Source organism: Kryptolebias marmoratus, linkage group LG1 (assembly GCF_001649575.2).
Source record: "Kryptolebias marmoratus isolate JLee-2015 linkage group LG1, ASM164957v2, whole genome shotgun sequence".
Classification (NCBI taxonomy): Eukaryota; Metazoa; Chordata; class Actinopteri; order Cyprinodontiformes; family Rivulidae; genus Kryptolebias; species Kryptolebias marmoratus.
Window position 1 is genome coordinate 24,545,467 of NC_051430.1, and position 26,859 is coordinate 24,572,325.

Here is a 26,859-nt window from a genome sequence, read left to right on the forward strand (position 1 = left end):
AGTATTTAAAATACACAACATGGAAAAAGTTATGTGAAAATAAAATTGATAACTTACATCAAATGACAGTCATCCCTCTTTTTAACTTTACAGACTTCATATTTTATACACAAAAAAACTGCATATGGATGTGCTGTAAACATATAAATATTTTAGCAGCTACTGCTATTCAGTAACCTTAATGGCTGACCATAAAAATAGCTTTCCATATAAAACAGATTTTTGTGGTTACAAAATACCTAAATTTCTGTAAAATTATAATCTGTTGCATAAAGTCCCACGTTCTGTTACATAATACAGGATGAAAGTAAATCTCTAGGAAGTAGTAGATTTGCAGGACCATCTCCTCTTCCGTGCCCTCCTCGTGTGTTAGGAATTAATCTTTACGTAAACCTTGTCCCTGGAGAAGATTTTGATGGCCTCCTCAAGCTCAGAGAGTTTACAATCCAGGTGAGCTCGATGTGAGCGAACACTCAGATTGTCTGCTTTCATAGGGAGCGACAGCAGCTCAGTCACCAAGGAGCGATGGGCTGAGGCAAAAGAAAAACAGCAAGAAATATAATTAGCAGAGTAAAGTTGAACATATAACACATCCTTAAGAGGTTACATACTATGTTTTAGGGACTTCAGTGTCTCCTGTCTCTCACTCTCGGGCAACAGGGTATGAGCAGCGGGAATGGTGGGGTCGGGCGCATTCCTCTTCTTCTCTTCCTCTTCCTTACGCCACTGCTCCTTTCTTTCCACAAGACTATGTTCATGATAGTGTTTGTGTATCAAGAGCAAAGACAGTAAAGAAGAAAAGCAATGACAGTTAACAAGACAAACATTTTAAATGGTGAACCATCACAAAGCTCATACAGCCAGCTATTAATAAAGTATAATATCATGTTAAAATACTCACTACTGAGGCACTTGACCCTTGACAGCACTGGGCACAGGCTTGTCTCTGAGGTTTGTCAGTGACCGGGACCGACGAAGAACAGTTTGTCCTGCAGTCTTGGCATTGTGTTTAATGAAGTCTATCTTCTGACCTTGCACCTGTAACCATATAGAATTAAGTAGAAATATAATTAGATAAATTAGTACATATTGAATCACCCTTCTAAAGTGCATTTAAAAAAATAAACCATATGTTTAAAACCACTTTTTTGTCAATTTGCACCGTTAAGTCCTGGTCCTGTGTGGAGCTGCAGGAGGCTGGGCGCTGTGCACTAAGAGGTGGAGGTCCAGCAGAACCACCATTAGAGTGAGCCTTTAGAAAATATTGACACTGTGGCCTGACAGTTGGACTAGAAACCTAAATATATAAAACACACTGGTTGAAACACAGTAAGGACAATTTTATATCTCAAGAACTTATATGGATCACAGATACTGTCCTTGCCTCTAGCTGGGCCATGACCCTGGATGGGGTGTTTTGGTATTTTGAGGAAGTCCATAAAGCTTTAACTGGAGCAGGACGGTTTTGGGCCCTCTCAGCCTCCTGCTCTCTGCAGCGTTTCTGAATATCTCGGAGGCGACGGACATTTTCTTTACCAAAGTCTTGCACTCTTTGTTCTACGGGCAAAAGAAACAAAAGCTGTTATAGTTACAGTTCAATACTGTACTTTCTTCTTACATTTAATCAGATTTCCTATTTTCCATAGTTTTATATCTAGGATGTCCAAAATAACAACTGCTCTCTAACATCTCACGTTCACAGAATCTGAAAGGAAGATTTTAGGACATTTATTGTGGAAATAAACCAGAGAGAGAACTAAAGTGAAATAAACTGCAACCTACTCTGTTTGGGAACAGGAGTTACAGAGACGCCGTCTAGCTTCAGCAGCTCTCCAACAATCCCTTTCTGTCCCCGTTCCAAAATATGAGAGGCATTAGGGTTGATGCGGGGGCGATGTGGTTCACGAGCACTGTAGCAGTCTGGATACATCACAGGATCTGGAGCAAGTGGACCCAAGAGAAGGGCCAAAGTCCCATCGTGGTGTCCCTCCAAACGACCACGAGCTGAAGAAAGTGGGAAAACTAACTTGTAACTACATTAGGTACAGGATAGGTTCCAGTTAAAGTAATGCCTTAAATTATGAATGTAGGTATCATTTATCATGTTGCTGTAGCATCTCACTAAAGAAGAAAGCCATCTAAAGTTGTCACAACCCTGTAGCTGTAAATTTAAAGCAACTGAATAATTGTTTAGTGTTACAAAAAGTGTAAAAAGTTTGACTGTTCCCAACCTGAAGATGGTCGCTTGTAGTACTGAGGAAACAGAGAAGGATCGGGGGGGATTGGACCAGAAAGCGCAGAAGGTCCCTCACACATCTGAAATGGCAAAGAACGATAACACAAAACAGTCGCAGCGATACTGGCAGCTAAGCGATATTCTAACTCAAATACAGTAAACCGAGTGTGAGTTTATGATAATATAACATCAATTATCACTTCTGTCTTGGGGATGTAAGTTGTAAAACAATTACCTTTACTGCGCCTTTCAGACAAAACATACTTTACATATCGCTTGTGAAAATCTTTATAGGCCTATATATGGTTTATAAAACAAATCCCATACTGACAATAAAAAACTGGACAAGAAGGGCAGTTCATGATTTGATTTTTAGTCATAATGCATAATGGCTATAGGGTAAATCCTTATACCTAATTCATTAGAAAACAGATTTAAAACATTTTTTTAATGTAGTAATAAAAACCATTGTTACACCGCTGTGTTTTTTAACTTAGCTAAACGCTAACCTCAGGCTAACCTGTGTTAATCTTGTTCTAAAACGAGCTAACAAACACAGGTTTCCATAACGAATTTCTGCTCTGATACAAAACATCAATTAGGAATAGCCCCACTAAGCAAATCTGGGATTGTTAAACTGGCTCAAAACAACAAAATAATTTTGATTACCTTTTAAAATCGACTCGTTGTTTAGCGGTGAAGGATTTTCTTACCGCACGCTGATGAGGCCGAGGTATCAACGCTTGTTGTAGAACTCATCACCATGGCAACGGAGCACCTCTCACAGAGATCTAGATTTAATAGAAAGGTAACGAGCGACGCTTCGCAGCAGGAAACCAAAAAATAGACGCTTTAAACTTCGGCGAGCTAATGATAGAAGCCTTAAAAAATGTAAGATGTGAAACTGACTCTGTGACGAGCTTACCTCGCGTCGCCTGGCCGTGGAGCGACGCTGACAAACATATTAGCGATGCTAATAAATGCATTTCTGCGTTAATCTTGACAATTGCGTAAGCAATTATTCCCTAAGTATTGCCTTTCAGGCACTGCAAAGACCGCATTCTCGTTTACTCCAGCTGCTAAACTAAACCCTAAAGTGATTAATTTTCTAATTATTCTCAGCCTGAATTAAAAGCTGGGCGTTTAGTTGGTGAGCAACCGCAGAAAGAGAGAAAAGCTTTGTTGAGAGTACCAGTTACCTGACTGATTTTGAGCGATTTTAGTCCATTGCAACACTTTCTCAGCTCAGTTGTATAATTTTTCAGCAATTTCCACATTTATGTGTTAATAAAGTCAATAAAATAAAAATACTGACTTTACAAGATAGGTAGTGGTTGCTAATGTCTGAGAAACATGCACCAGAGCGCTAATTTAAAGCTCACAATATTGTAAAGATATTTAAATATTGTTAAAATAAAAATGCACTCAGTTTCTTTTGATATAACTCAGAGGGTATATAGAAGCCCATTTCCACCACTCTGAAGAAAAGGAAGAGCCTTTAAGCCACAATTACAAGATGATACCTTAAAGTTATGACTTAGCAGCTCAAAATTATGAATTAATCTCAAAATCATGAGGTACTAGCTCAAAATTCTAACTTAGCTTCTCATATATATGAGATATCATAAGTATGAGATACTAAATCAGAATTTTGAGATGCTAAGTCATAATTTTGAGATGGTATCTCAGTTATGACTTAAATAATCCTTTTTGTCTTTAGTGTTGCGGAAATAAGCTTCCATATAAAGTGATGTAATCAACTATAATCAAAATAAACACTGCTACACAACATATCTTCTCATCGTTATGTTTATAATGTCGATTATACGCTCATAAAAAAGTTATTTGTTTGTTATTTTCCGTCACTTCCACAACGACCCCGCCCTCGGCAGGAGGTCTGACTGCGCATGCTCAGTGTGGCCTGAAGTGAAGTCGCCTTTCAGCCTTTCAGACTGCGCATGCTCAGTGTGACCCGCTGCTGTCTCCTTCAAACAGTTGCCCCGAACAGCGCTGCGCTGCGAAAACTCTGCACACTCGTTTTTTTTTTAAATAAAGGTAAGGAAATATAATTATTGGCAAACCTTTGTTCTCAGAAAGTTGTTGTCACGCCTGTTTATCTGCCTCGTATCTAGTTGCTGACAGTCGGTGGGAAATGAGTCACAGTGAAAGGAGTGGGAGAACCGCAGGAAGCCTTCGAGTTTAGGCCTGCTGGGTTCAAAATCAATAGGCATTCACTGTAAACAGCCGCATGCTTACAAAAATGCATACTTATAAACTAAAGTGTCATTATTTAAAAAAAAAAAAAATGCCAAGAATAAATAAATACATTTTAAAAAGTATATATATATATATATATATATATATATATATATATATATATTTTTTTTTTGTGGGCTAGCAGTATTATTTAAAGTAGTAGACGTGTTGCATTGCCAGATTTGGACGCATCCGGCAGTAAAAACACTCACTTACTTTCACATGGTGTGTGTAAAGCACAAGAGCTGTGAACACCTTTAGGACAAAAACAGGTATATTTTGTTTTTTTCCCTTCTGCTTGGTAGAGATATACATAATATAAATATCAGGCTAATTGCTTGAAGGAGTAAATAAAAGCGGGTGTTTAATCCATGCTGTTGCTTTCTATGTCTCTATCCAAAGTTCTGAAACCAGGCCTTGTAATGGCCTGATTGTAGGCCTATTCACAGACAGAATACTCTGTAATAACAACACAAGGTCACGCTGCAGTCATGACTCTCAAATACCAGAGGTAAACACATGCTTACGCGCGAGAGCCACCATGATGTTGTGATTGTACACACACAACCCACTGGAAGCAGCCGTCAAGCTAAACAATCCCTAAACACCACACTGACTGAATGCACTTTACGTTTCAGCTGCAATGTGTTGGAAGTGTAACTTGACCTTATCTCACATGCGCACATTTCTTTCTTTATTGGACTCCGGCACACGCTGCCTTGGTTTCACGTTATCTGGAGGTTAGGCTGGTGTTGAGTAACTGCCTGTTTCACACACTTGTTGCTGTTTTTGTTCTTGATCAGTGTTTTTATTTCAAATAGCTCACTAATTACAGATCAAACCACTCAATGAGTGTTGGTTCTTTTCTTTAATTCCTGATACTTTTAAGTGCAGTTGTTTAATTCAAAATCGCTCCTAACATCCACAGGGAAAACATTTAGCTGACTTTTTAAACTATTTTCTTATTATACTTCTTAACAATAACAACATACCAGAATTAACACCTTCGACCGGCAGTGTTTGGTTTTCAGCAGCTCCCATTTTGTGTTTGTGTCTTTTTGACCTTTGAGCCCGGTCCAGACCCGTCCTCTGGTTTCAGCTCATGAAAGCAACGCAGTATGTGGCAGGAGCACGTTTGCTTGTAAGCACAGTGTGGAGGCACAATACAGACACACATTTGTTTTTGGAGGGGGTTTTTATAGGCTGAACTTGGTGGAGGACACATGTTGACTGCCAGGTCACGTGTTGCAGTGTCAGGTTTTACCCGAGTTAAATTTAGAGACGAGAAGAAGTGATGAGCGCTGAGCGGGGACGGGTCGAAAATGGACCACGTGGACAGGAGGGTGGGTGGCTGGAGGAGTCGAGAAGAAGGAGCGTCCATCCATCCATCCATCCATCCATCCATCCATCCATCCATCCATTCATTTTCTTTACCTGCTTCTCCTTTCTGGGTCGCGGGGAGCTGGTGCCTATCTCCATCCATCACCGTGCGAGAGGTGGAGAAGGATTGTCTGTCGAGCAGAATGACGATAAGAGAAGCGCAGGTCTGTGGGCGCGTACTGAAGATGCTGAGGGAGAAAGAAAGAGAAACCACAGGAACCTTTTGACACGGACTGAGTGAGAATGACGGAGAACTCAGCCCTGAACATTTACAGTTACAGGATGCTGCAAGAACAGCTACAACAAACTTTTGCACAAACCTAGAACGGGTTTAGTTTTCGCCCGCCGGTGAAGGCAGATGGATTCTGTTTCTGCCTGTGTGTGTTTGCTTGTCTGTAGCGTTAGCAAAATGTTTCATGAACCACTGAACAGATTTTAACAAAACTAAACTAAACATAAAGCGATCACTGGATGAACATTTACAACTTATTAACATTTAAAATGGCCGCCACAGCCACCTGATCTTAGCCAACACAAAAATGGCTACATCTCAGCCAGTTTTACAGATATTGAGCTAAAATTTGGCGTGGAAGTAGCCGGCAGTCTTTCCCAACACATACTGCAACCGCTAACAGGTCACATGAGACAACACAACATTGCAGTATGTCATGTGATTACGCAGTGCTATTTTCAAGAGTAAACCAAAATGGTTGTAACTCTATCATTTCTCAACATAAGATGATCTTAGTCTGAAACTCTGACATGAAAGGCGGCGGGCGATATGCATTCTTTCAAGCAATACTAGGCCATTAATTAGTTAAGAGATTTTTTTTTTCACTGAACATTTTTAGTTTCAGAAAATCAAACAGAGGTTTCAGTGTTAAAGTAACTACATTTTGTTCAAATGAAGCTTAAAATAATGCTTCGATAATGTGAAAAGCTCCTCATATAAGGACAAACTAATAAGAATTATCAGCTGAATGTAAACCTCTGGATTCACAGATTTTTTACAGCAACTTTCTCAGCCGTCCAGACAGACAAACAAAAGGGTTTTCAGACAAGCAGCTCACATTTCAGCTTCAATTTGTGCATAGTTAGGCATTTATCACTGGAATAGACCTCAGGTTGTGGTGGAAGGGACATAGGGAAGGATGTTAATTTGTCACATCTAAAACATTCATCAGTTATTTATTATTATTTCGTCTGTTACATAAGTTCTTTAACATTCACATGTAAACCTCATGTGAATGTGAAAAAAGGGTACATTTGTTGCTCAGAAGCAGCAGATTTAATCAGATCTTCAGTATCTGCACACTGTCCTCAGAATACTGTCATTCTGTGCAGAAAGTGCACGTTCATGCTGGCCTGCACACGTTATTGCTGCTGGAGCCACAGCAGCCATACGACTGGAAACGAGTGTTATTTTGTGATCTGATTCTGTCAGAACGGTGCAGGACGTCCTGCCAGAACCATCCTTTAATTCCTGTTTTTTCGCTTCCTTGGTCTGAGGAGACATGAAAGAGAGCGTGGGGGTTGTGGCGCTGCAGGAGAAGACAGAAAACAAAGATGTCTGTGTGACAAGTCAGCACCATGCACCCAAGGGACATGGTGAGTGGTGGGTGTGCATGCAGAGAGATAAATTAATTATCATCTGGGCCCCTGGATTGCAGTTACTGACCTCGATGCCAAACCTTAAGATTCAGCCGTTTCACTGTGTTGGATTCCAGTGTTTGATAGTCTGCGCACCGAATACATTTACTGATGGGCAAAGTCGAGTTCCTCTGCAGAAAAGATGTGATAATTGAGATTAATGGTCAGGGGACAAAGGAAAGAAGGTGAACAGGTTAAACATTAAACCAGCTTTAGTTTGTAATTGAAGATAATCTGAATGCTCAACCGAAGTTGTCCAACATGTCTTCCTAACATTCAGTAAGCTCACACACCAACTCGGGGGACCCTGATGACCGTGTGAAGTGGTGCAGTGCAGAAGTGGGCAGGAGTGGCAGATGCTGACTAAAGAATCGAGCTTACTGCTTATGTTAGCTCTGCTGCATTAGTCGTATGTCTTTCGCACGTCATCCACATTATATTTCATGCATAATGAAGTATTTTGGTTGGTGCACAATCGTGAGTGGCAACAAGTTCTTTCTGGCTGCACATTTTCTGCACGTCTCAGCTGGGGAAACGGTTCCATTAGCTTAACAACTGCTGCTGCTTTATTGCTGGAGAATTGATGGGTTTTACATCTGTGTGCTGGATAGATCCATCACATTGATGGGCACCCTTCTGCTGGCTGTTGGGAACAAACGCTTGGTAGCAAACTATCTGCAGTGCTCTTGGCATGTGTGGATGTTTGTGCAGTTTGTGCTCTGTGAGAGCTCAGCTTCCTTTTAATTCATGGATTCACAAGATGTTGCAGTTTGTGTTTAAAGGGCTATTCAGCTTTCTGCTGAAAAGCTGCGTGACAGTACTGTGCTAAAAGATGTTTAGTCTTATGGTCAAATGTAAGAAAGTCTGACGTTTCAGAAGCAAAATGTAAAGAAATGTCATTTGCACAGTATTGTAGATATGATGAACTGCAGATGAGGGGAAAATGTGGCTTTCATGCAAGATGCTTTGCAGTTACTTAAGGAGAAATGAGTCATCCAGAAGGTTTGAAGCTTGAACTAAAAATATAAATGTTTGGTTTTAGCCTCATAGATTTTTTCAAAAGTACTCATTCACAATTTCCCCAACGTGACTAATCTGTTGGACTATTTCTTTATTTGTATGTTTGTCCTATTTAGAAAAACCTTTATGTGGATGTTTGTTTCCTCAGGAACAATGGCCGTCCCCCCATCTTACTCAGACCTGGGAAAATCTGCCAAAGACATCTTCAACAAGGGCTTTGGTGAGTCAACAAACCCTCTACCTACTTTGTATTTGTGTCTTTTCTACAAATCAGTTATTTCATGTCTGCCGTCTGAACAGAAGCTGTGTGTATGCAGAACTCAGAGAACATGCCGTTAACAAATACGTTCCAAAAGTTTATTTTTGTGAAACATTTTACAGTCGTGCTGTGGAGCAACAGGATGCTGTTTTTCCAGCTTTTCTTTGAAGCTTTATTTCATTTCCTGCTTTCTTTTCTCCCCAGGCTATGGAGTTCTGAAGCTGGACGTCAAGACCAAGTCCCAGAGTGGTGTTGTAAGTGGTTTTGTTTTCTCTGTAAGCCCGGTGGGTTTGAATTGAACTCTTCTTTGTCTAATCACTGCTGCACAGAATAAAATGGCTGATTTAACATCTTTCCACCTCAGCTATTTCAAACAAAATCTACAGGATGGGCTTCTGACTTGTTTCTAAATGTTCTAAGAGCCATCGAGCGTCACAGAAAAGTTTCACCAAGTCTTCAGTGTCTGTTACCTTAGCGAAAACCAGGTTGTTTTCATTGCTACAAACGTTTAAAAAAATATTTCCTTTTGTTTTCTGCAGTGCCTTTTTTCCAGTAAGTGCATGTAAACTCTGTGCGGTTCTCCCTAACTTCCTTTATCTCTTTACCTTCTTCTGCTTCTTGTTGGATTCTTCTATTAGATGGTAAGCTAGAGAGATTGTGTGTGTGTGTGTGTTCATGTTTAATGATTAAATGCAGCTGAACGGCGGGTTCATCTGTGCACCCAAGCTTTCTGCCCGTTTTATTTTTTTCCAGGAGTAATTTGTCTGAGTGACACCTGAAGCCCAAGTGCAGCAGTAACAGAACCTCACCCGCTTAAAAACTCTAAAACCTCACAGTCCTGCCTGTACTTTCAGTTTTTCCTCACTAGTGTTTCATTTTTAGTTTGTTCTCCTTTCCCATGTGGCAGTGGGAGAGCTTGTTTCCCTTCATCCACAGCTCTTCTACTTTTCCTTTCTACCCTCCGCTTCCCTTTCCCCAGCTCATTCACTTCATCCCTGTTTGTCCCGCAGGAGTTTGCCACCTCTGGCTCCAGCAACACGGACACGGGCAAGTCGGGGGGCCACCTGGAGACCAAGTACAAACTGTGCGACCTGGGCCTCACTTTCAACCAGAAATGGAACACAGACAACACTCTCACCACAGAAATCACCGTGGAGGACCAGGTCGAGCCAAACCTTTTACACATTCATGAGACGATATCATCTTATAAGCTATTCTAAAAGCAGTCATCTAGAATATTAGCACATTGTCTGCTTATTTTCTCCATCTGTAGCTGGCTAAAGGCTTGAAACTCGGCCTGGACACATCATTTGTGCCAAACACTGGGTAAGAATTAAACTGGGTTCATGTTAAACTGCTTCATCTTCGGTAGATTGGCAAGAAAGCCAACAGATAAGTCAGTTCATGCAGAATTTTGGTGATGTAGTTATGTTGCCTGATTCTTTAGGAAGAAGAGTGCCAAACTGAAGACTGGATACAAGCGGGACTTTATAAATGTGGGCTGTGACCTGGACTTCGACATGGCTGGTCCCACGGTCCACGCAGCCGGTGTTCTGGGCTACGAAGGCTGGCTCGCAGGCTACCAGGTGGCTTTCGACACCGCCAAGTCTAAACTGACTCAGAACAACTTCGCTTTTGGATACAAGGCCGGTGACTTCCAGCTTCACACCAACGTGTGAGTCCCTACACACCAGTGAAACAGGAAGTGAAAAAAAAAATAAACATGCATTATTGGAGTGTCTTGCATTTTTCTCAGCTCTTACTCTGTGTTTTGGTGCTCGGTTTCAGGAATGATGGCACAGAGTTCGGGGGCTCTGTTTACCAGAAGGTGAACAGTAACTTGGAGACAGCCGTCCACTTGGCCTGGACGGCAGGAAGCAACAACACGCGCTTCGGTATTGGAGCCAAATACCAGCTGGATAAGAAGTCCACCTTGTCTGTAAGATCTGAAATCAAAGCGCCAAACACATTTACAAGAACAAAAACATAAATTCAAACTATTTGCTTTAAGTATAGATTGAAGGAGTGTTCTTTGCCATGTTTGTTTTCAGAACTTTAAATATCAGTAAATACAATAATGGCACTGATACAAAGATTAAATTTTAGAAGACAGTTCATTGTTTAGTAATCTCTGCAGTAACATATTTTTCTTTTTTCCCCAAAGCAGTATTAGTTGGAGTTATTAGTAATTCATCAAAACTGATAGGAAAATAACTCATTATTTGTAAATGAATACAAGAACTTAAATTAAATGTATATGTCTGTTATCTTTCAGATTTTTTATTTTTTCAAAAATTCAAAGTATTTAAAAAAACAGACTTTCCTGCACAGGGTTGCTAGTTTCATGTCAAATGCTGCCATCTGTTGTTAACTTTTTTCACAAAGAATTAGAAAATGTTTTAGTAAAAAAAGCAAAAGGAAAAAGGATTTCAACAGCAAACTTTTCCCTCTCAGTACTTTACACACCTCAGCCTTCATCATCTGCCCTAATTTTGTAACCTGGATTATTATTATTTTGTCCATCTAAGATATTTTATTCCCCCACAGATGAAAGTTAACAACGCCTGCCTTGTTGGAGCTGGATATACACAAACCCTCAGGCCAGGTTTGTAAACTTTCTTCTTCAAACTGTTTTCAGTAACAACACTGCAAACACCAGCGCTGCTGTAAGTTTACACACACTCTGACGCTCTCCCACGCAGGCGTGAAGCTCACCCTCTCAGCCCTGATCGATGGGAAGAACGTGAACGGCGGCGGACACAAAGTCGGCATGGGTTTCGAGCTGGAGGCGTAAAGATTCGTCATGACAGACGGGAAGAGAGGGAGCAACACGGAGGACGGAGCAGCTCAAATGTGAAGACACTGCAAAGGTCCACTCAGCGACACGTTAAACACACGTTCCCTCTGAGTCCAACACACACATTCTTTGGCCTTAACCCCGGAACCCCAACAGAGACTTAGAGTACTGTAATATTCACCTGAATCAAGACGTATTTTTTAAATTTAACATTATGTACAGCTCTCACCACAAACCTTTGATCATATATTACCAGAATATGATAGAAAGTCTCGACTAACGTGCTACATTTAATCACATAAAGTGCATTTTTAGTGAAGTATTTGTGTTTCAAACATCTGTTTATTCAGAAATGTTATGAAGCACCATTTTGGTCAAGTTCAGCTCTGGGTTTTAGATCGTGGTAGGATGATTATGAGATGTTTGTTTAGGGAAGGTTGTGGTTTTGATGCATTCTCTCAAGCCTGAAGAGTTTATATTTTTCTGTATTCATTGTCATTTTGAGACAGTGACTAAACGGATGCAATAAAGGCTGGACAGAGTTTAACAAAGAAAATCAAACCGGCTTCAATCTGACTGGACTGACTTTGAATCCACTGTTTCACCTCAGTTACAAACTGTAAAATAAATCAGCTGCCTACATGTTTATTTTCAGGTCCTGTTTGGTCAAAAAAGAAGGGGCCGGTTGAAATCAAGGATGTGTGTGTTACCTTGCCTTCTCATGTTTTGTTCCCCGTATCTGTTCAGCCTTCGTCACTACATTTAACATCAGTGCTGTGCTTTGTATAGCAAATGTAGTCAACAATTAGGACCTGAAAATAATTTTATTAAATAAAGGATGTCAAACACAATGAGTTTGATAGCTTGTTTTGTTGTTTTTTTTATTTTGATTGATGACACAATGAGAGAACAGAAACCGAGCCTACGAAATAATGGAAAATAATCAAACTCCCGTTATGGCACAAGAAGAGGTTACAAAATTTATGTTTTACAGATTATGATAGAAATGTATATATTCTGATATTAATAAAACCTAACATCAGAAAATCTGTACAAAAAAGGATGACATTTGACATCACTTTGTACTACTTATTTACAGAACTTCCTGAGGGGTTAACATTGTAAAAGAAGAGGCGTCTTAATGCCTACACACAAAGGGAAGTATACAAACATACAGTATGTCAAATAATAAACTGATATATGTTTTATACTAATATATGACATTGCAAAGTCATCAAGACTGGTCAAAAAAAATTCAGAAAGTAAATGAAAGTCAAACTATATTTTTTCTCATATTGATGATTAATGTGTCCCTAAATTAAAAACTTGTAAGTAAAATTTGTGACTGCCAACTACCACGTGTGTTTACCTCTGGAAACGACCGAAGTGACTGAAAAAAGGGCAACAATGGCGGCGTCCATCGAAGAGCTGTTTGGGATCAAGAAGTGTATTGGCACGTATTTAATGGCTCAGTATTGTTGAGTAAAGTATGCAGATAAATTTCTGGCTGAAAATTATTGTAGCTAAGTGCTTTGCTTACATTGAGTGTGGACCCACATTTCAGTATTACATATCAATATATCTGCAAAACCACAGAAGTAAACTCTTTCAAACTGATATAGTTTTGTTTCATAGTTTTAAATGAGTACATTTAAATGGAAAATAATTTAAAAAGTTCAACGTTTTGTAGTTGCTTCTAAAGCTTTAAAATCCATTAAAAAAGCTATATATGTGCCAGTGTCCAGATATTTGCAAACCTAACTGTGTAACAGGTATTTTAAATTTCATATTGTTGCCTCTAATGGATAATTTGATTCACAGTAAAATGAAACAGGCATTAAAAACTGTTTAAATATTTGCATTATTAGCAATTCAGGGTAGAACTCTTTATATATGACTGCATACAGTATGCAGTCATATATAAAGTCTAGTTTCTTTGTGCATTTCTGTACAAAGAACATTTATTTTGGTGCCACACCTTCAGTTTAGTCCTTAAAAGGTCATATCTTGTTGTAGACCGTGTCCATGAATCATCTGAAGTCACAAAAAATACAAAAACCTGCTTTAGAAAAACCAGGAAAACCTCAGCCAAACATACTCTGAATCACTACCGAGAACAGTTCACCCCATTTTAATGAAGATCTTACTGCAACTACATCCTGACAAATATCTAAAACGGCTCCAACAAAATATAAGCTTGAAGATAATTTGTGCTCTTTCTGTGTGTCTGTAGTTTTTCGGTTTTAACGGACGTGCAAGGCTCACCGCTAACTTTCAGACTGCAGGAATGAGTCTACCTGGAATTTTAGAAACAATATGTTAACGTCTGATGGGATCTGCGCATAAACAAGTGCAATTTTGCAAAAAAAAAAAACCCTCTTAAATTCAAGCACGGTAAATAAATAAGATCACACATTGCTGAATTTCCCTGACAGCAGCCATAACTGGATGTACTGTCCATTTAGGCTGGAATTAATGATATTTCACAAAGTCAAACGGGAGTCTGAGATCGTAAAAGGCAAATATGTGTAAAGAGTTATGATCCCGTTCACACAAGGACTTCCTGTTGTTGTTCAACATCCACTCCACAAAGGGGTAGTAGAGTCCCACATGTCACCAAGTTCAGGAGAGATCGCTGGAAAAACTCTGGTCTCCGCGCAGCCACGTCCACTCCCTCAACATCTGGAACAAGTGAGCGTTTTTTTTTTTAAATACACCACTCTTTACGCTAGGCTCAGCATGTAGATTACGAGGAAATACGTACCTCCATACTGCTCTCTGATTCCTGGATGGTGTCGTGCAACAAGCTCTGGAGGCGACTCTCAAACGTCCTGCTCTCCTCCACGAGAGACTCATCGCTGCAGACACAGACAGGATGACTCATGCAGAAGTTACTCACAGCTTCGACAAGTAAATCAAAACACGTCTCTGTGTTTTTAGGGGTTCTGTCACTCGGAGTTCAATGAGAACGGGACAGTGTCTGTCTCAAATATAGCCTGTGGTGGCAGATGGTGAGCTTCAAATCATGTGTCGAACCCTTTCTTTAAAAAGAATAAATAGACAAGATGGTTTTTACAGAAAACAATGTGTGGGGAAGAAGAATTTCTGTAATCTGCAGTGGCTTTAAGTTCAACAACATTCAATAAATTACATTTTCATCACTGAACTGAGGAGTTCAAACCTGTATTTAGTGCTATCTGATTGCAGATAACTAAAAAAACATTTTACAAAGGTCTGAACAAACTTGTTTTCTCTCATTACTGTACATGTGTCTGTGTGTGTTTAGGTGAACTCACAGCTGCTGTAAGCTGTGTCTGGGTGTCAACAGAGGTGGCACTGACGAAGGGGTTCGAAATCCATCAGGACTTCCACTCACGGGGCTCCGAACTTTGCTCTGCATGAGACAACATGAATCACTTTACTCTGTTTGTTCACACAGTTTATATGGATAATGTGGAAATTCTATTAAAAAAAAACATTTTAAAATTGGAAGAACAGACAATATTTGCATTTTTTTTAAAAAATCAACTGAGCGCAATATGTTTAGATCCAGTTGAAAGGCCTCCTAGTTAAACGTGGAGCTCGAACAGTTTGTGTTTCCTCACACAGGCGACTTTAAGCAGGTTCCACAACTCCTTCTGTCGCTTCTCTTGCAAACTCATCAGGACTTGTTCGCTCTCTGCCATCTTCAGGACCACCCCCTCCACCTTCGGCAGCAGCTCCATCACACGCTGGCGGCACACTGCTGTCTTACTGAGGACACACGCATGAAAGGAGCCAAATTATGAAGCTACCAAGCTGCGCACAGGAATATCTGCAGCTGTGGACTGATCAAGTAAAACAGATAAAAGATACGTAACTGGGTAGGGTAGTTTATTAAAGATTATATACAAGTTTGTGAATTTTAACAGCCGTGTATAAAATACTGTTAATGCATTTTAAATGAAATGTTTAGTGAGACAAATTTCTAATTTTGTCTGTTATATTATTAAATTGTGTCCCTGAAGTCCTTTACAGCTTTTTCAATTTTGGGTCATCAGGTTTGAAAGTCTCTCATGGAATTTGCGTGTGTATGTGTCCGACATGCACACACGCAATATGAACCACTGGATAGTTTCTAAAGAAACTTGCAGAAAGTAATCACTGGCTGAGTCACCCCAATCCAAGATGGCTGCCACAGCTGATCGCTTTAGCAAACACAAAAATGGCTATAACTCAGTAAATTTTACAGATATTGAGATAAAATTTTGTGTGGTAGTAGCTGACAGTCATTTACAACACATACTCAAAGCACTAACAGCTCATGCAAAATATCACAATACTGTATGAGACTGCACATAACATTGTTTTTTTTCAAGGTTTGACCAAAACAGTTACAACTCAGCAAAAGGAGTTATTGGCTGTATCGGACAGCATGCAGCTTTACATCAACCCCCAGCTTTAAAGAGCAAACGAGCACGGTGGGTAGACTATGCATGTGTGTCTAGGAGTACCTGAGGTGTGTGTAGAAATCTTTGAGCTTCCTCTCGTAGAACTGCACTCCCTGAAACACCAGACGCACCATCTCCTGACTGTCTCCTGGACACCTTTGGTCTGAGGAAGGAAAACCAGAGGCACGTCAGACGAAGTTTATTTTCACATGCGAGACACCACAACCGGTGCTCATGCATGAGGAGTAAAAAGCCCAAACCTCTGGGTTTCTCCCTGAGTTTGCGGAACAGCTCCATGGCTTTTCCTTCACTGAGGATCAAAAAGAGGAAGTGAGCAGAGGAGCCGAGTCTGAGCTCATAGAGAAGTTAGTTCTGTATTGTTCTAATCTGATTTGAGCCTGGTTCGGACTTACAGTGTGTCCAAGGCCTCTCCACTCCTAAACGGCATTCTCTGCACATCCACGATGTCTGGCTGCAGCCTCATCATCTCCTCTTCTAGTTCACTCACCTTGGGCTTGACACCCACACAAACATTTTAGTCTCTTTTAAAAGAAACTCCCTCATTAAAAGCACAAAATCAAAACACATTCAGGCCTACCTGACCACAGCTGACAGCAGTTTGCTCCATTTCCCTCCATACACCCAGAAGTTTCTCTGATGCTAAAACATTAAAGGACATTAGTCAGAAGCACGCCTTGTTGTTCTGTATAAATTAATTTCTTTAGCTAGACATTTCATTGGTTGGTTGTGACTGAGCTGCCTGCCAGATTACACACAGCTCTAATAGCTGTAGCTTAAATTCTGCTATCATGTACCAATCCCTGTGGCTGTCTGCTCTTGATATTTGTCCATGTCAATGTGAAGGCTGGTGGTGAAGAAGTCCAGCTTGGCTGTGAGCCTCTGGTACATGGACACCATCTCGTTCTTCTGTTTGGACAGCGAAGAGTTGTGTCTCAGCAGGCTCATGCTGAAAGACGAAGGTTAAAAGCTCTCTGTTAGTTTCCATCAAACAGACGGACGTGTATGTGGACGGCGTTAGTGTGAGCCTCGCTGTTAGTCCTACAGGGCGGCTTTCTGGCCTTGCTGCAGTCGTTGCCAGTCTTCCTTCAGAGAGCGGATGGTGTGCCACGCCTGGCCACAAGTCCTCCTCAGATGGCTATAAGGCAGGACATGCTTTGGGTCGGTTTCTATGGGAAAAACAGACAGAAACACAGTGGGACAACAGGATAGCAGTTAAAGGCCTAGCATTCCTTTCATGCCAGAGTTTTAGTTTCATCTTAAATTGAGAAACGTCAGAGTTGTAGTTGTTTTGGTCAAATATCATGCAATGTCTCAAGATGTCACGCCTTAAGTATGTGTTGTGAATGACTCTATGCTACTACCACATTAAATTTTAGCTTAATATCTGTAAAAGTGACTGAGTTTAAGCCATTTTTGTGTTGGCTAATGTTGATTAGCTGTGGCAGCCATCTTAAATAGTATTGTCAAAGTTGTTAAACTGGAAAGGTTAATCAGCTGTAGATGCACATCTAATGATTGCTTTCGGAAAGTTTCATTAAAATTCGTTCAATGGTTCATATGACAATTTAACAAAAGTCAAACTGAGCTGACTTCAACAGTTAAAGCTAATGAATTAAACAAAGATCTCAAGCAATGAGTAGCACTGACATAAAAATCACAAGATATTGCAATTTTTATTATTTAAAACACAGATTTTAAACTTACGGACAAAGCAAATATTTTCAGGGAGTGTCCGAGGAGCGAACCGGGGTTCATAAGTGCAAGAGGAGCAGTCAAACAGGAAGACCAGGGGCAGATCTGTTCGTCGTCCATCTATCTCCTACAGACACAGATTAAACTGCTTTGACTCACATTCAGAAGCTGAATATTGGAGAAAGATGTTTACGGTGGGGATGTAAGACATGATTACTGAATAATCGATGGCGCACTGCGTGGCCAGGGCCTGAGGCTCCAAGGCTAACCCCGCCTCCAGCAGCAGCTCCTGATTGGCTGCAGGGATGTTGGTGTCTTTTTCTATTCTCAGCTGCAGGTCGGCCACAGTCTCATCATCTGCGACTGCATAGGTCAGGATATTAGTAGACATCATGTTCAGGACGTGAACCAGCTGAAAGAATGGAGAGAGACAAGAGAACATGAGGACAGAGCAGCCTCATTAGTTGATCTTACCAAATTAACTAAAGGATGCACAAACTTTTTATATTCCATCAGACTTGAAAAGTTAAAAAGGTTTAACTCGATCAAAAACAAGCTAGACAACATCCAGTGAATGCTTAATATTGAAGTTAAAAGTAGCAAAAGGCTAGCTAAAAGCTAAAAGTAGAATAGCAGTAACTAAAAGTAGTAGAAGAGTAGCAAAAAGAAAAAGTAGCATAAAAAAATTAAAATAGAGCAAGAATGGTGAAGCAGATTTAAAAGAGAACGTTTCTGAATTGGAGGGATCTCAATGTATTTCTATGTGGAAAATATTAGTAAATAAAGTGAAATATTTTGAGAAGTTATAAAAACTTAAAGTCACAGCACCCATCTCCTGAATGAGCTGAACATTTCGATGTACGAATGGCTAGAAAGCAAAAAACCTTCCAGAAAATAAAAAAAAACAGGAAGAATGCTAACTCAGCGTTCACACAATAAATAAGGAAGTTTAATGCACAATGAAGATCCTTTTTTTCCTGTTAACCTTGAGCTGCAGGATGAACTTCAGCTGGGAGAAGCAGTCGCTGGGTGTAGCGTTGCTGTCTTTGCCTCTTTCCTTTGGAGACCACTTTAACATCAGCTGCAGCCACCTCTCCAACTTTTCTAACAAAAGACTGTCAAACAACAGCCGTCGCATTAGACAACGAGCACGCTGCACGTGTGTTTGTGCGTCAGCTCTGTATAAAATCACCTGTTGAGGTTGTTGGGCTGGGGCAGGTGTTTGGAGAAATGAACTTCTCCAGAGAGATCCTCGTAAACAACAACATCGCTGTCCTGCTTCAGCCTGACTTTGTTGTGCCTGAAAGGACACAGACGGCTCATAAAAAAAATGAATCACGAGTTGACTGTTTTTGTGTCTTTAGCAGTATATTATCTTTATTGTCTCCTGCAGTGATTAGGGAGTATTAAATGATGTCACTTGAGCTTTACATCATTCATCACATTCAAGAGGAATCAGGGAGCGACATTGATGTTGGCCCAATCCACATATCCTGCAATTCATTGGAAACTCTTGTTGGTTATTATTCAATGTGAGCTCAGGCCTAACAATCACGTAAAAATATTTACCTTTACTTTAGTTTATCAGTTCTTAACACAAGAAAATATCTTTGTTCAGCTTCATAAGTTACGACTACAGCAGAATCATGACAAAAAAGATAAAGTTTCCCGTTACTTTTGGAATCTTGGCCTAAAAACTGCTAAATGCATAAAAACAAAGCTCAGTATGAGTGTTTCTTCCATGCAGTTTTCAACAAAACACGTAATAAATAGACTGCCGATTTGCATTTTAAAAAATGTTGTTGTTTTTTTTTCAGATACAGGAATTTGTGAACTCTGGGCCTACCAGGGAACAGGCTGCCATGTTGGTAGGAAAGGTCGAAATCCTGTGATGCACTCAAACACCAATGTGCCAAAACTCCAGTAGTCCACAGTGACCGTGTACTTCTGCCTCTCTATGAGCTCTGGAGCCTGGAAGACGACAGAGAGCAGCAGGTTTCAGTGCTACAAAGCGTGGAGGGGAAATCAGACATAGAAGGTGCTCACTTTCTTCACCCACCAAGTACTGCAGAGTTCCCACAAATGATGTGCAAAGGCTGCTCTGGTCCAACTCCTTAGCGTAGCCGAGATCTATGATCTTGTGGATGAGCTAAGATTTTGAAAAAGAGCAAACACAAGCATACATTTAGGTGTCTAACATAACTACCAGTTATAAAAATTGGAATAAAACACCACTCTGGCCCCAGAGTTTTGAAATTTCCCCATTTGATATGCTGTAGTTTAGGACAATATGATGTTTCTAGAGTTTGGGTTTTGTTGTGTATAAACAAAAAGACTGAAACATGTAAAATATGCACTGTTTGGTGGATATCATCACTCTGACACAAACAAGCTTGTCTTTGTTTTGAATTTCTAGATTTATATAAGCTTCAATAACTGTCTATTGTAGATTCATATAAGCTGAGTGTCTAATACTACAAGACAAATAGATTTCCTAAAATATTCAGTGTTTTTTGATTTTTTAAAGAACCTCTTATTGTGCCTCACAAACTCATAATTCGGGGTTTATATTATATTTACTTTATTTCTTGTACGCAAGAAAAACAGAAGTGTTCAAGCCAAACTGTAAACTTCAACCAATTAAGTTTGTTGGGCTTAGTTTCAATAAACTCAGCGGATTGGTTATAAACATGAATATAACCGCTTTAATGAGTCTGGCCACAGTTATATAACATCTTCCTGTTTTCCTTTTTAAGGTTGGAGTATGACATGCAATAATGTCTTGCATAATAGAGAAAATGATGCACAACGCCTTCACACAGGCTCATTCTAACCGTGAGTTTAAGTAACGTGTGGTGGTGGAAGCAGATCCAAGATGGCAGGCATGTACGCAGCAGACACCGCATAAGCCAAATGGTTTATTTAATAAAACAAAAACCAAACTGGTAGACAAACCATGAGGAGCAACTATGTGGATCTGAAGTCGTGAAGTGGAGCACAATAAATACTGGGTGAGTTGATTACTGAATGAATGCAGGTGAGTGTCAGAGCAGCAGCAAGGGAGCTGAGGGAAAACAGCCAAAACAGCTAAAAAAAGCCAGACTAAACAGGTAATACAGAACAAATGGTTAAGAAAATCTTACAAAACTTTCTGAAAAACACTGAAGCCGTACTGGAAAGAATATCCAAATATCTCCCACAATGCCACAAAACCTCTCAAGCCGTGGCGATTTTCCTCATTAAGTATTCTAAGAAAGGGTAAACGTGTGGTCGAATCTTGTTTTTTCCTTTCATAACCCACATACAGCAGAAGCAAAAGGCCTCTTTGTTGTGGTTTGCGTTGGGTTTTGAACTCACCCTCTTTTCTCCCTGCTGCAGCACAATGTTTTCTGGTTTCAGGTCTCTGTGGATGATCCTCTTGCTGTGGAGGTAGGTTAAAGCCGAAGCTGAAAGACGGAAAAGAAAAGGCAGGAGTTACAGCTGTAGGTAAAGGAAGTGATTTGATACAGTACGCCATTTAAACGCTTGGAGGGAATATCTGAACTAACTAGTTACCTGGCATTCCTGATCACTGAAACCACATCTGTTTATGTAAAAAGAATCTGCAGCAATTCTTATTGCCATCTTCTTGACTATTTAGTAGTGGAACCTTTTAACCCTTTACCCCTTCAAATATAGCCATGTGACAGGGATTACACTAGGAAATGAGACAGCATTGAAGGAGAGAAGAGAACCCTTTATAAAAAGGGGTATTGAGTGTCTGCCTCTAGTGGTTATTGGTGGTATTGCACTCTCTAATTGGCCTCATATCTCAGTCATCACAGCTACCTCCTCTTCTTATATAAAGTTTGTTTCAAACACATTTACTTCACTGCCGCTATATGGGACATTTATCTGCAAGAAGTCAGTGAAAACAACATTTGGAGCCGTTTTAAGACACTGAAAGTGTTCGTTTTGTGTACGAAAGCAGCCTTTAGTTTGGTGTAGCTGAAGTCTATCAGGTTTTGTCTCCGTGTATAAACAGAAACTCTGAAGTCATTGTTTTTGTGCGTCAAAGGGTTACTAATGTGTGTGCTGGCAAAAGAACCCATTAAGCGAAGCGGATCCAGTTACGTTTGGTTACCTGAATGTGTGCGTCTGAGCCCGTGGGCGTGGGCCGTGTTGGTGCCCTCACTCATCGCGATTATAGAGAGATCAGTCATTACCAGGAAACGTTCACCAGCTCACAACAGGAAAAGGAGTTTTCTGTCTGTACAAATACCAACTTTACTTCCACGTGTAGATACGCTCTGATCCACACCATCTGTCACTTTCTCCAACTTGTTTATACCAGAGGCTCAGTGTGAGTTGATGTCAGTTTGCAACAAACAGCGTGAGAATCCGACTGATGTAAACCTCAGCACGAATTGGAGCGATCGCTGCGGTGACTAAGCAGCAGGGGGTTTCAGGTCACAGATGACATCATGCCAGTCCACGCCATGAACTGTTCCTTCTTACTACAGGAAACTAATCACTCTGCCAGCTCACCCGATCATGTAATTGTTAAACCATATTTTCTCACGTGTAATCTGAAACACTTAGGATAGTCATGTTGAAGCTGCTGTTTGACCCGAATACTCACAAATGTCACATAACAGAATCAGGATGGAGCCCTCCCTCATTCCACAGCAGTTGTCCAGGACGTTCAGATACTGCAGAGAGCACAAACACATATTTAAGACCTGAGAAGGATAAATGATGGGAAGAAAGCAGCACATGTGGGCAAGGTTTATTATTCTGGCTTTTATATTGAGGTTTTTAACTTTCCTGCTTGTTGGTTCTTCTTTAAAATGACTACTTCTAGCACATTATAGTTATATATAAGGGAAATCAGACAATCCACTGTATGAGGCCCAAATTAAAGCACCAAAATATTTTATTGGGTCTTTTTCACTATGGTAGCAGTTTCAATACATTCAAGTTGTTTTCCAAAATAGAAAAAAAATCATCCTCAGGTTGTAAATTTACTAAAATTGTCACACTTGTCTCACACTTCAACTTTGGAAACCTATGCTATACTGAATATAAAGTGAATCATTATGATATTTTAGATTGTGGTATTTGGCATTTTTTTCTTCAGCTGCCATCAGGCTTCACACTCAAATAAAAAAACTGCACCTCCTTTGTTTGCCCATGTAGTCTTGCAACTGTTTTTCGATATGCACACACACCTTGAAGCTTTTGGTGGGAGAGACAGTCCTTAAAACTGCCTCTAAAGACTAATAATTAGAATAATATCTACATCTTAATTCAGTGTGATTCGGCTCTTAAAGCCAAACCTGTTTGGGCTTTAATCGTCTGAGCTAAACACACATTTTCAGCCATCCCAGCCTCTTACCTTCCTCAGATCTCCACCCTGACAGTACTCCATGGCCAGCAGGGGCAGATCGTTGGTGGCCACCAGTTTCTGCATCCCCTGAGGAACTTCTCGAGCTGCGACCACGTTAACATGATCCAACCTGAGCGAATACAAATCAGCAGATATCAGACTCTGAAATCTACCTTCATCCTGATATAAAATCCCTTTTTTCTGTTGGAACTGGCCTCAATCATCACTTGGCACTCTGGTCACATGTCAAACTGCACAGTTTGTTATTCGTCTTCATTTGAAATCTATACCAACCTCAACCAGTAAGTCACATGAAAACCCAAAGACAAAAGATGGAATTTCATCAGCAGAAAGTTTTATTTCTGCTTTTGTGGTTTGTTCATGTTTTTCTCCTCATCTTCTCTGAGATGCCCCTAACTAACACGATTCCTTTAACTGTCTATAACAACGTAATAAACAGCCTCTAAAATTTGTTGAGCACTTTGTGTTCATGTCCTTATTTAAATAAATTCAGTTAATTAGTTTAAAGTTTTTTTGAAACGTATAACACACCCCATTTTTATATAACCTGTTCTCTGCACTCTATACAATCAAACTTTTGCCCTGTTGTTTTATTTTGTCAGTGTTTTCAGATTCATTACCTCTGAAACTATATCTGCGTAGAGGAAACACAGAGATAAACTCTTAACTGATAGCAGATGTACCAGAAAACAGTTTTACTCTGTAACCATAACACTGAACTGCACAGTCAAAGTTGTGAAAGCTTTAATAGCAGAAGACGGAGTGTAGTTTTCTAAAGAATTACAGGCTGATGTTGTCACTGATCTTTAAAGTGTTTTTTTTCTGCACATTTACAGCTTTTAGTTAAATTTCTGAATAATCAGACTTCTTTGGTAAAGGTGTACCGATAACTTGCACCCAGAAACTTTCTCAGGTTTTCCAACTCATTTCATAGGAAGACATTTCCACACTCATTTCCACAAAATCCCTTTAAATGAAAGAGACAGACAGAAGACAGAAGCTGGTTCTGTAAAAACATGTGCAGCCTACTTCTGGTTATGCTCTGATTATAAGTTATGTTTAAGGTGCTTGGATCAGATCCATCTTTGCCTAATATACTGTAATTTAGTAGAGGTAATAAACTGGTCTACTTAGTGTTCAAGCTCTTACAGTTGATGATGTATCACAGTGAAATAAAAGATAAACTGAGGAGGATTATCTTTAGACCACATTATATCAAAGAGGTTGAGATCTGGGGGGGGCGGGTGTGGATCTCCAGTACATGATTTAAAGTATCAAATAGCACATTTGTTCCCTTCCTGATGAATCGAAAGAAGTTTGAAACAACCCATGCAAACTGGATTACTGGAGACAAACGTTATTAATCTTCCAAACAAGACTTTATGGTAAGAGTGAGCACACAGGAGAGGTTTCTCACTAAAAGATTCATGACAACCTGCTGAACTTTCATCAAAAAAAAAACAAAACACCTGAATGACCCATGATTCCTAAGATCTGATGTTACAGTGAACTATTTGGACACAGTTCCCAACAGGCATTAATCACCACTTCACCATCATCACCCCTGAAGTGAACCCTGGTGATGAAGGCAGCATCCGTCCGTGTTCGTGTTTTTTAATCGGGGAGAACGGTTGTGGTTGTATCTCATTAGGCTGCGACGGCTGGAGACGAGCTGGCGGCTCAAACTTGACTCAGTACTTTGAGAAAACTCGCACACTTTCAGTTGCGGTCTCACTGAATTCTGAGCGTTTGCAACCAATTGACCAGCACAGCCGAGCAGCTTTGTTTTGCATGATCACGTTTTTGAAAATCACGGCATAATTTTATTGCTCCCCCTCCACCCACATCCCACCTTTCTAGCTGTTCTCACATAATTATTTATAACAGGTGTGGTTTTTAGATCTGGTCAGGATTTCTGTCAGAGCTCTTGAGACAGTTGGAGAAACCTGCAACGACACTGTGACTCTACGACTTCAGCGAGGAAAAGCGTGAATTAGCAACACATTTAGGAGACTCCACCGCCAAAGCTGCTCACCAACTAGTCAGTGAAAATAGTCAACTAGTCAGTGAAATACTACCTTCAGGAGAGAGGAGGAATCTAGAATCTTATGTGATCTTTTTTATGTTTTTTATGTTTTCTTGAACAGAGGATCTTAAACTTGAGCCATAAGATAACAGCCTAATGAAAAAACACAGATATGGCTACAAACATCCCCCCACCCCCAAAAAAAACAAAAAAAAAACAAAACTGGACAGGAATACAAACAGGCTCCACATGCATCGAGGTGGAGCTTGAATCTTTCTGCCAAGAAAAATGCAAAATCTTCCAAAGAAAATGTGTGCTAATCTTGGGGGATCATTCGAAGGAAAACACGAGGACCTGATCACCGCAAATCCTGCTTTAACAAAAACAAGAAGTGAAGGTTCTGAATACTTGTGGAAATAAATAAGACATTAATGATTTTTAAAGGTAATAAGCTCATAGTTTTATGCTTTACCATTGTGGAGAACTGTTGGAGGACTGGTGAGAAAAAATAATTTGTTTCTTTTTGTTTTTTTACATAGAAAACTTGTCTCTGTATACTTATTTTAAAAAAGACAAAAACAGGAAGAAAAGACCGAGATGAAACCTGCATCAGATTGTGGGAACAACAGTTTTTCATGAAATCTTTCAGCAAATTAAAAAAAAAAACTGTATAAACACATTATAGCTAATAAACAAAGTGAGGCGTTCTGCAGTGTGTGCTTAAATGTGTGTTAAGAAGCTGTAATTATGTGATGGTATGCTGCCATGTCCCCTGCCTTGTGGGGGTTTTTTTTCCACGAGCTAAGCGTGGGTGAACGGGACGGTTGCGGTTCAAACCCTGTCTGTTCAAACACAAGACACTTGTTAAAGTGAAATGAAGAAAAATGTTTGCACCATCAAAATGTGGGGGGAAAAACACGCACACACCTCGCAGCTCACAAACATCGCAGCCCACACGAGCTTGCACACAACTGCAGGGATCCGACACCTAAACAGAAACTGGTAACAGATGTGTTTGGGTATAAAAGTGCCCACTTAGGCAGAGAAAAACGAGGAGGTGGAATATTAAGCTGCTAGAAATAACCAAACTCACCAAAATAACCCAAACACCCATGCTGCCCTAATTTTTTAATGTCGGACATTTACTATTTAAGGAAGCAAAAACTGTCTTTGGTTTTGGAGCAAACTCGAGAAACAGATGGGTTCATAAAAGTCAAATGTCAAACCCAGAAACACCAACGTCGTCATGGGATGCAACGCGTTGGCCGATGAAATGCCGAACGAAAACCAGCCACACGAAACGGCATCGAGGAGTCTAAATTAAGATTTGTCAAAACAATAAAAACGGCAAATTTTTACTGATAAATGCTAAAAGCTTTTGGACTAATTAACATCCCTGCAGGAAAAAATATAGGAGGGGGGGGGAACAAAACTTATTTAATTTTAACCTTTTACTTTTATGTATTTTTTCCTTCATTCCAATTTTTTTTCCATTTTTGAGCCGGTCAGTTTCACTATGATCCCTAAAACTCTGAGTCAGATGGATACGTATGGAGAGAAAGTAGTTCCAAATTACCTGTGCGTGTGTAAAAGTATTTGTGCGTGTGTAAAAATATTTGTGCGTGTGTAAAAGGATTTGTGTGTGTGTAAAAATATTTGTGCGTGTGTAAAAATATTTGTGCGTGTGTAAAAGGATTTGTGTG

The 26,859-nt window shown here is 40.0% G+C and overlaps 3 protein-coding genes across 6 annotated transcripts in view; 1 reads left to right on the forward strand and 2 right to left on the reverse strand.

Annotated features, from left to right (window-relative positions):
• enkd1 (enkurin domain containing 1) lies at nt 1–5,779 on the reverse strand. 2 transcript variants are annotated; one of them, XM_037974585.1, is made up of 9 exons: nt 5,485–5,779; nt 2,950–3,027; nt 2,232–2,316; nt 1,783–2,004; nt 1,385–1,557; nt 1,163–1,297; nt 902–1,038; nt 612–748; nt 1–530 (listed from the first exon to the last, which is right to left on the reverse strand). In XM_037974585.1, the coding sequence occupies exons 3-9, from the start codon at nt 2,314–2,316 to the stop codon at nt 370–372; spliced, it is 1,050 nt and encodes a 349-aa protein (XP_037830513.1). In that variant the 5' UTR covers nt 2,950–3,027; nt 5,485–5,779; the 3' UTR covers nt 1–369. The 2 variants fall into 2 exon arrangements, with proteins under 2 accessions (XP_037830513.1, XP_017267801.1); XM_017412312.3 differs by having other exon boundaries at nt 2,906–3,027; nt 5,485–5,778.
• On the forward strand, nt 4,145–12,449 carry vdac3 (voltage-dependent anion channel 3). Of its 2 annotated transcripts, XM_017412316.3 has the most exons (10): nt 4,166–4,291; nt 7,385–7,480; nt 8,691–8,762; nt 9,006–9,055; nt 9,812–9,964; nt 10,075–10,127; nt 10,249–10,476; nt 10,590–10,740; nt 11,349–11,406; nt 11,504–12,449. In XM_017412316.3, exons 1-10 carry the CDS (start codon nt 4,195–4,197, stop codon nt 11,593–11,595), a joined length of 1,050 nt encoding a protein of 349 aa, XP_017267805.2. In that variant the 5' UTR covers nt 4,166–4,194; the 3' UTR covers nt 11,596–12,449. The 2 variants fall into 2 exon arrangements, with proteins under 2 accessions (XP_017267806.2, XP_017267805.2); XM_017412317.3 differs by lacking the exon at nt 7,385–7,480 and having other exon boundaries at nt 4,145–4,291.
• Nucleotides 12,090–26,859, reverse strand: part of ikbkb (inhibitor of nuclear factor kappa B kinase subunit beta) — a 23,889-nt gene continuing 9,119 nt past the window's right edge. For both annotated transcript variants that reach the window (XM_017412308.3, XM_017412309.3), the window contains exons 4-22: nt 23,119–23,239; nt 22,363–22,432; nt 21,099–21,187; nt 19,801–19,890; nt 19,588–19,712; nt 18,934–19,041; nt 18,727–18,856; nt 17,959–18,153; nt 17,754–17,868; nt 17,092–17,215; nt 16,844–16,995; nt 16,627–16,688; nt 16,442–16,542; nt 16,289–16,338; nt 16,092–16,191; nt 15,204–15,351; nt 14,895–14,992; nt 14,363–14,456; nt 12,090–14,280 (exon numbers count right to left, since the gene is read on the reverse strand). In XM_017412308.3, coding sequence (XP_017267797.1) covers nt 14,221–14,280; nt 14,363–14,456; nt 14,895–14,992; nt 15,204–15,351; nt 16,092–16,191; nt 16,289–16,338; nt 16,442–16,542; nt 16,627–16,688; nt 16,844–16,995; nt 17,092–17,215; nt 17,754–17,868; nt 17,959–18,153; nt 18,727–18,856; nt 18,934–19,041; nt 19,588–19,712; nt 19,801–19,890; nt 21,099–21,187; nt 22,363–22,432; nt 23,119–23,239 — 2,032 coding nt within the window. In that variant the 3' untranslated portion in view covers nt 12,090–14,220. The remainder of the gene's footprint in view (nt 14,281–14,362; nt 14,457–14,894; nt 14,993–15,203; nt 15,352–16,091; nt 16,192–16,288; nt 16,339–16,441; nt 16,543–16,626; nt 16,689–16,843; nt 16,996–17,091; nt 17,216–17,753; nt 17,869–17,958; nt 18,154–18,726; nt 18,857–18,933; nt 19,042–19,587; nt 19,713–19,800; nt 19,891–21,098; nt 21,188–22,362; nt 22,433–23,118; nt 23,240–26,859) is intronic.